This window comes from Ursus americanus, chromosome 2 (genome assembly GCF_024610735.1).
Source record: "Ursus americanus isolate L20-20 chromosome 2, mUrsAme1.1.p, whole genome shotgun sequence".
Lineage (NCBI taxonomy): Eukaryota > Metazoa > Chordata > Mammalia > Carnivora > Ursidae > Ursus > Ursus americanus.
Genome location: NC_142128.1, coordinates 808,186 through 816,642, shown reverse-complemented (window position 1 = coordinate 816,642; position 8,457 = coordinate 808,186). Strand labels below are relative to the sequence as shown.

At 52.2% G+C, this 8,457-nt stretch overlaps 1 protein-coding gene across 5 annotated transcripts in view; it reads left to right on the top strand.

Annotated features, from left to right (window-relative positions):
• Positions 1–8,457, top strand: part of CHLSN (cholesin) — a 126,609-nt gene that overhangs the window by 87,222 nt on the left and 30,930 nt on the right. The window contains exon 1 of one of the 5 annotated variants that reach the window (XM_087866733.1): positions 8,178–8,456. The exons of the other annotated variants lie outside the window; for them this stretch is intronic. Within the exon in view, the coding sequence (XP_087722859.1) occupies positions 8,379–8,456 (78 nt within the window). The 5' untranslated portion in view covers positions 8,178–8,378. Of the gene's footprint in view, positions 1–8,177; position 8,457 lie in introns of those variants that run through there. 5 annotated transcript variants of the gene reach the window in all.

Sequence of the window (8,457 nt, the reverse complement as noted above, 5' to 3'; positions counted from 1 at the left end):
GAAGACTTCCTCTGCCAAGCAGGCAAACGGGGTCAGGAAGAATGGCAGAGAGTCTGTGGGGGGGTAAGTAGGCCCACCCTCCAGCTGAGCCAAGGTGAGCATCTTCTAGCTCGGGAATGGGAACAACGCTCCAGATGGCTACAGCTTTGTATCCTGCGGCTAGCTGCTCCCCAGCTGTTGAGGCCAGTTCCCGCAGAAGAGTCCGATGTGTGTGGGGACAGCAGCACCATCCTGGGCAGACGTGGACTGGGGCGTAAGAGCCGTGGGAGCTGGACCTGCATCCTGGGTTTCTGACTGCATCATACCCAGATGTCACTTTGTGAAAACCACATGGAGTTGGCCTCCCCTGGATGGCTGGTGAGGGTTCCTCAGGAGTAGGAGTTGGGGGCCCCTGGCCCCCAGGGCTGTGCCTTTGTGGCTGCATTCGCTGCGGTCACAAGACTGGTGCCCTAATTTTGCACTGCACTCTGCAGTGAAAAGAGAGACTCCGGCCCAGTTTTCTGCTGAGATCACGGAGATGCCCCTCCCTGGATTATAGACACATCACAATGGCCCTTTGCTTAGCACAGTCTGGAGACTTGGCAAGTCTTCCTGGTGATTCTGGAGTGGCAGTCGATAAGAAAGGCTACATTCCACATGGAGGAGACTCTGACTGCTGGCTGGGAGCTTGAGAGTAGCCTGCTATCCAGAGTCATTCTCTTGGGGGCTGGAGGCCGGGATGTGGAGGGTTCCAGCTGTCCTAGCCTCGACAGAGTCAGGGTCATCTTCGTTTTAAAGGTGCCCCTTCTTTCAGTAATTCTGTGCTTACACTGTACATTTGATCCTAGGTGATGTGTTGATCAGGGACAAGCAATGTTCAAAGTTAATTTGTTAGGTCTTAGGAGTGGTTTAGAGTAGGGTTCTGTGTCATGACTTTTGTGTGGTTCTATTAACATAGGTTAATGTTTTTCAGGGCTCCAGTAAAGTGTGTTAGACTTTGATAAGGCAGCATGGAGGCTTGGTGAGAGAGCCCCACCGTAGCCCACGGGCTAGATGGGAAGCATGTGGCTGACATCTGGATGTGGGTTCAGAGCTGGGCCGCTGATTTCTCCGTTGTCATCACGGGCATACTCACCCATAAAGGCAGAGAACAACTTGGCATTTCATCGGACTCATCTGATCAAACTTTTCTGCCCCAATTTTAGGCAGGAAGAACTCACAATCCAGTTTCCATATACACAGTTAATAAAGATATGCTGTTTCTTAGAAAAAGCTGTTTTTCGTAGCTAGATATTTTTTATTTATATAATCTTGTTTGTATTATACTGTACACGTACACATGTATGTAATGTTAACCCTAAAAATAGAACAGCCAGTTACTTTATCAGAAAAGTAGTTCCTTCTTTATTCCAGAAGGGCAGAGGAATTGCAGTCAGCATGGGCCTAGCACCGAGATCCACAGGCCAGTCTGAGAACAGGAGGGGCAGTGAGGGTGCCGCCTGGGACAGGAGCCCACTGGAGGGGCCGGAACGAGGGCTTCTTTTTGGCTGGGCTGTTGCTGGGCAAAGAGAAACCTTCCTTGCTCCCACTCCTGGGCGTGGGAGCGCAGTTGCGCAGCCCTGGGCTCCTCGCCTCCTTTCCCCATGAGCGCCTTAGAGCTTGGTGCTTAAGTGTGTAGGTAGATACTAAACATAGATGTGATGTCTGGGCTTTGCCTCAGAATCATCCGAGGCTAGGCCCTTGGAAAGATGGGCCATACTGCTGAACGCGCCAGGATTCAATATCCTTTTGTGTATCTTTGGGATCTCCTGTAAAATATCCAGAAGAGGGGTCCAAACAAAGAGACCGCGCTGCTGCTGGTGACGTGGGAGTGAGGGGGGACAGGTCAGGGTCAGACCCGTCCTGGGCTCCCCTCACGAGGTTGCTTCGCAGGGCCCAGCCCCCGCACCAGCCTCGGCCCCAGGTGGGGCCTCGTGGGCATGCAGACTGCGGGCACTGAGCCCCCCAGAGGGAGTGAACGGGAAGAACTGGAATCTCGATGCTGGCAGTTTGCTTTTCCTCCTCCCAAGCCTTTCGTAGGCGTTAAAAATAATGTGCATGGAGCGCATCTTGCAAGGCGGGGGAGTGGGCGCACTGGAGGAGCTGGCGCCCCAGCGGCTTTCCACAGCCTGCTCTGTCCTGGAGCCTGCCCGTGAGGCTGCACTTGTTGTCTTTTGCCCAAGAAGCTCGGGAGTGAGGAAGCCAGAAGGGCGGCTGTTTCTCCACAAGCGCAGAAAACCCCAGCCCCCAGGTCTGGCCAAGCAGTGTGCCAGCATCCTGCCGGGCCGGGGGCTTGGGGAGAGAGCCTTGACAGTTCTGCTTGGTTCCCCCAGTGCAGCCTGTCCAGCAAGGACAGGAGGGGCCCAGGCTCCACAGCCTGGAAAAGCGTGGGCTCGGGGCTGGGGGCTGGGGCCAGGGGCTGGCTGCTGGGCATTTGGCCAGGCCTGGAGCCAAGTGAGGACTGAGCAAGGCAGCCTTACTCCTTCTGGCTTGAGTGTGGAGCTGTCCCCAACATACGCAGCTCCAGTGGGGCCAGTGCGTCTGAGCCCCACCCAGCATCCGCCCCCCCCAACACTGGGGGCACAGAAGTTGCTTTTTCAGTTCCGTCTCTGTTCTGGAGCTCTCGCTTTTTTTTTTTTTTTTTTTTTAGTCTTTTATTTTTAAATAATTATAGATTCCCAGGAAGTTGCAAAAATAGCAGAGAGCAGTCCCTTGTACCTTTCCCCCACTTTTCCCTCATGGTCATATTCTGCATAACTCTAGAACCATATCAAAACCAGGAAACTGTTGTGGGCGCCGTGGCACAGTGCTCATGCCTACCCCCACGACCACTGAGGACAAGACGCAGCAAGGCTCCTCCACCGTTGTGCTGCCCCTCACAGTCTCTCTCTCTCTCTCTCTCACACACACACACACACACACACACATGCGTGCGCGCACCCCTTCTGGCAACCGCAGATCGGCTCTGTAGTTGTGTCCGCGTGAGGATGTTACATAAATGGGACCGTGCAGCGTGTGTCATGTCGGGCTTGGCTGTGTTCACTCACCCTGACGTCCTGACAGGTCCCAGTTGTTGTGTAGCAGTAGACCGTTTCATTTCCGAGCGGTGGTAGTGGTGCAGGGTGGGGGGGGGTTGTGTTCACTCACTCACCACTCTGAGCTTGTTTCTGCTGCTGTGATAGCTTGGAGCACCCAACAGTCGTGACGGGATTTTGCGTGGACATACGGATTCATTTCTCAACTGCTGGGTCACAGGGCATGTGCAGGTTCAGTTTTTGAAGAACCAGCCACACTGTTTTCCAGGGTGGCTGTAGCATTTCTGCACTCCCACCAGCGTGGGAGGGCCTCCGCTATCTGCAGCCTCGCGGGCTCTGGGCGTCGTCCCCGCCGGTCTCCGCTGTGCCAGCAGGTGTGGAGTGGTCCCTCCTCGTGTGCTTTCTTTTGCTCTGCCCTGATGCCTCCTGATAGCACGCATCTCTCTGTGTGCTTATTTGCCATCCCTGTACCTTCTTCGGTGAAATGTCTGTCTCTTTCCCATTTTCTAATTGGGTTGTTTGTTTTCTTACTGTTGAGTTGCAAGAGTTCTCTCTGTGTTCTCCATACCCATGGGGTTTGTGAATACTTTGTCCCGGTCTGTGGCTCATCTTTATGCCCTCCTGAGCAAGGTCTTTCGTGGAGAAGAGAAGCTTCTCACTTTTGGTGAAGTCGGTTTATTGACTTTTTTTTAATGGATCTGCGTTTGGTGTCATATTTAAGAAGTCTTCATTAATTCCTATGTCCCAAAGACTTTCTCTTTTGTTTTCTTCTAAAAGTTTTATGTGTGATAGGTAAGCCTATGATCCATCCGAGTTAATTTTTGTATGTTAACATGTGTGAGGGTTAGGTCACATTTTTTTGTTTTTTAAAGTAATCCCTACACCCAATGTGGGGCTCAAACTCATGACTCAGAGATCGAGTGGCACGCTTCTCTGACTGAGCCAGCCAGGCACCCCTGTTTGTTTGTCTGTTTGTTTGAATAGACTATTTTAATGCCAGTTTTAGGTTCACAGCAAAGCTGAGCAAAAGGTACAGAGATTCCCCACATGCCCGTCTCCACGCACGCACAGCCTCCCCCCATCATCTGCATCCTCTATGTGGTGCATTTGTCACAGTCGATGAACCCAGAGTCCACACTTCCCCAGTAGGGTACACTCTGGCTGGGGGTACATTCCGTGGGTTTGGACAAATGTGTGAGGACAGGTGTCCAACACTACAGTATCACACGGAGCAGTTTCACGGTTAGAGAAGCCTCTGTGGTCTGCCGAGTCAACCCTGTCCTCCACCTGCATAACCCCTGGCACCCACAGTCTTCTACGCTCTGCATAGTTCTGCCTTTTCCAGAATGTCATACAATTGGAATCACTCGATACAAAGCCTTTTCAGACTGGCTTCCTTCACTTAGGAACACGCGTTTCCAGTTTCTGCGTGTCCCCCGTGGCTTCAGCGCTCACTTCTTCTTAGTGATGCCCAATATTCCACTGTCTGGATGGACCACGGTCTGTTTATCCATCACCTGCCGAAGAACATGCTGGGTGTTTCCAGATTTGGGCAGTTAAGAATACAGCTGCTGTAAACATCTGTGTGCAGGCTTTGGCGTAGACCTAAGTTTTCAGTTCTCTGGGGTAAATACCAAGGAGGGTGATTGCTTGGATTGTGTGGTGAGCATATGCTTTGTTTTGTAAGAAGCTGCCAAACTCTTCCAAAGCGGCCGCGCCATCTCGCACTCCCCCCAGCAACCCGCGGCTCCGCGTCCTCGCCAGCGTCCGCTGGTGGCGGTGTTGTGGATTTGGGCCGTTCTAACAGGTGCACGTGACGCATGATGTTGAGAATTTTTTCGTATGTTTATTTGCCATCTGTATATCTTCCTCGGTTCAAGATTCATTTCTTGCCTGTGGGCGTCCGGTTGCTCCAGTATCATTTGTAGAAAAGACTGTCTTTCCTCCAGTGAATTACTTTCACACCTTTGTCAGAATTCAGCGTGCTCGTGAGGCAGTTTTGGGTTCTCTGTTCCTTTCTGATCACAGGTGTGTCTCCCCCCGTCAGTAGCGCACTGTCTTGACTGCGGTAACCATATAGTAAGTCTTGAAATCAGAGTTGAGTCTTCCTATTTTACTTTCCTTCTTCAGAATGACTCTAAGTTTTCTACTTCCTTGCTTTTCCATATAAATCCTAGAATGATCTTGTACATATGTGTGAAAAGTCTGGCCGGGGTTTTGCATGAAACCAGTCTCTCCTCTTGTGAAGAACTGGCTTTACCAGGTTGGGTTCCAGTTCCTGAACACCGCATGTCTCCCATTACTTAGATCATCTTTGATTTCTTTCATCTGATTTCTTTTCGGTTTTCAGCATGCAGGTCCTGAACAAGTTTTATTGGATTTACAACTAAGTTTGGTGGTTTTTTGTGAGCAATTGTAGGTGGTGCTGTATTTTAAATTTGAGTTTCTGTACGTTTATTGCTAAGTCGTAGAAATACAAGGGACTTTTGTGTGTTGATCTTGTGTCTGCGATCTTGCTGGACTCATGAGGTCTGGGAGTTATTTTGTAGGTTCTTTGGGATTTTGTGTGCTGACCGACGCCACACCATCTACAAATACAGACTGCTGTGTTTCTTCTTTTCCAATCTGAACACCTGTGATTCCCTTGTTCTGCCTTGTGCTGACTAGGACCCCCAGTGTTCATGTGGGCTAGCAGAAGTAAGAGGGCCTTTGTGCCTTGCTCCTGGACTGGTGGGGCAGGTGGGGGTGTGGATGTTATCTATCGAGTTCCGGAAGCTTCTTGCAGTTAGCCGTTTTCTGAGGAAGAACCTCATGACTGGGATTTGAATTTTGTCAGACGCTTTTTCTGCCTGGTTTGATGCGACGGTGTGCTCTTTCTTCTCTAGCCTGTTGATAGGGTGGGGTATATAGATTGATTCTTGAACACTGAATCCGCCTTGCGTCCCTGGAATAAACTCCGCTCAGTTGTGGTCTACAGTTCGCTTTATATGTTGCTGATTAGGGTCTTTGCGTTTATATTTAGGAGGGATTTTGGTCTGTGGTTTTCTCTGTTTTGTGCTGTTTTTGTCTGGTTTTGCTGCCAGGCTAGTACTGGCTTCATGGGTGCACTGGGAAGTGGCCCCTCCTCGCCTGTGTTCTGCCAGAGCTTGCATGGAGCTGCTGTGTGTTCTGTCAGCGGTTAATAGAATTCCAGTGAGACACCACTTGGGCCTGGAAGTGAGGCTCTGCAGGAGACATCGGGGCCTCCCCTTCCCAAGGCTGTAGTGATAGAGACCCTGCCCTGCCAGGGAAGGGAGCAGCCAACCTGGCCCAGAGACCAGAGCCAGGAGAAGGCCTTGAGCTGTACTTGGCTTCGCTTCCTCTTGCTTGTGGCTGACAGCAGACCCTGCTCACCTGGGGCCTCACCCCTTAATCCCCCTCTGCCACACCCGGTTTCTGTCCACCAGACACCACGTCCAGGCGGGTCCTGTGCCTGGAGGCTCAGTGGGAGGGAAGTGCTGTGTTCGGGAGCTTTGTAGGCTGTGTCTGTCTGAACCCCCCCCCCCCAGGTGGGGGTTCCAAACCCCCGCAGCATTTCCTGTGGATTTCACCAATGACTGGTCCTCCCGGAGGCGGCATGCGCGGGAAGCTGGGCACACGGATCGACCGAACATTCTAGTTAGTAATGTCTATGTCAAACATACTTACTCTTTCCTTCATGACTCAGAATGACCAACATGATCTTGGGGGGCCTAGCACCCTGCTTTTGAAGGCTAGTTCGTATTGCCTCTGAGGGAAGGTCTGCTGAGAATTTCATGCTTCTGGTGCATGGTGGGGTGGCTCTATACTCCCCTGTGCCCCCAGCCACCCAGCTTCTCTTCTGCCTCATGTAGGCCTCCATGCCTCCTCCCCAGGACTTGGGTGCTCACTGTACCCCCTTTCTCCCACATACCAAAGGCTATGCTCTCACCTTGGGTCTCAGATGCTGCATTCGCATCACTGTTTCTCTTGACCTTCATCCTTCCCCAGACATTTAAATCACAAAACGTAAAATCAACTTACTCACCAACTATCCTACCTAATTTTCACCCTCAGTATTTTAGTCTTCTCATGTAATCTCGCCGTGGGCAGGTGTCTCAGTCACTTCAGGCTACTGTAGCAGAATACCACAGCTGGCATGGTTTGTAAGCAGACATTGATTTCCCACCGTTCTGGAGGCTGGACGTCCAAGATCAAGGTGCCGGCATGGTCGGGTTCTGGGGAAGGCCTCCTCCTGGTTCCTGGAGGGCCATCTTCTGGCTGTCCTCACGTGGTGGAAGGGGCGACGGAGCTCTCTGGGCCTCTGCCCTCATGACCCATGCATTTCCCCAGGACCCCACCTCCAGATACCATCACACCAGGGATGAGGTTTGAGCATATGAATTTGGAGGACACAAACATTCGGACTGTGGCTGCAGGCATTCTTGTCTAGTTTGTACCCCACAGTATAATTAGTATTCAGTGTGAAAAATTGCTTAACAAATATTTGTGAAATGAGTACTGGTCCTTGTTGATACCGGCTCTTCCTAACCAGGAGCTACTGAGCTAAGTTGCCTGGAGAGGGTGGGGTTCTAGGGTCCCTTGGGGTGGGCGCAGCTGCTGCTGCCAGGCTCACACAGCAGGCAGAGCTCTTGGTCATTCTGCCAGCTGGACCTTGTCCGCAAATGCTCTCAGGCTATACTAGGTACCATTTCTCTTGGGGCCCCCACACTGAACCCCACGGGCGCAGTGAGTGGCCCTGTGCCTGCTGCTCTCTGATGAGGCCCAGGGTCAGACAGCTGGTGGGAAGCATGGCCTGGCAGGACCTGCTTTGGGGGAGAGCCCCACCTGCCCCGTGCCCAGGCGTCTGTGTGTGCCCTAAGGGTGGTAGAATGCAACCTGCAGGGCCTGGAAGGGGCAGTAGGTCGGTAGTAGGCAGGCTTGGCACATTGGGGGCCCTCACTGAGCCCCAGGCCCTTCCTCTGTGAAGTGTGGCTACAGAGTGGCTGGGAGCCTGCGACAGGTGGAGGGTGTGAGCGCGTACTCCGACGGAGCCCTGCGTCCAGTCCCTGCCTGTGGTGTGCCCTGCCAGCACCTCTGTGTGCCTGGCCAGCTCCCTCCCCTTCCCGCTCCTGGCTCCCAGGGCTCTGCTGAGTCACCGGAACCAGACGGTGGTGTGAAGAAAGCAATCAATCAGAAGGCTCTTGAGGCTGAGTAGTGACACTGGAATGCAGTAGAAAATCAGCACGTAGATCTTCTAGGACTTAGAAGTCCCAGAATGGAGTCCTTTCCAGGAAACCGGCAATCTTGGAAACTTTTTAAAAAACAATGCCGAGTCTCAGTTTCCTTATCTGTGAAGTGAGGATGCTGATGCCCACATCCCAGGGATTAAGCAAGACAGCACAGG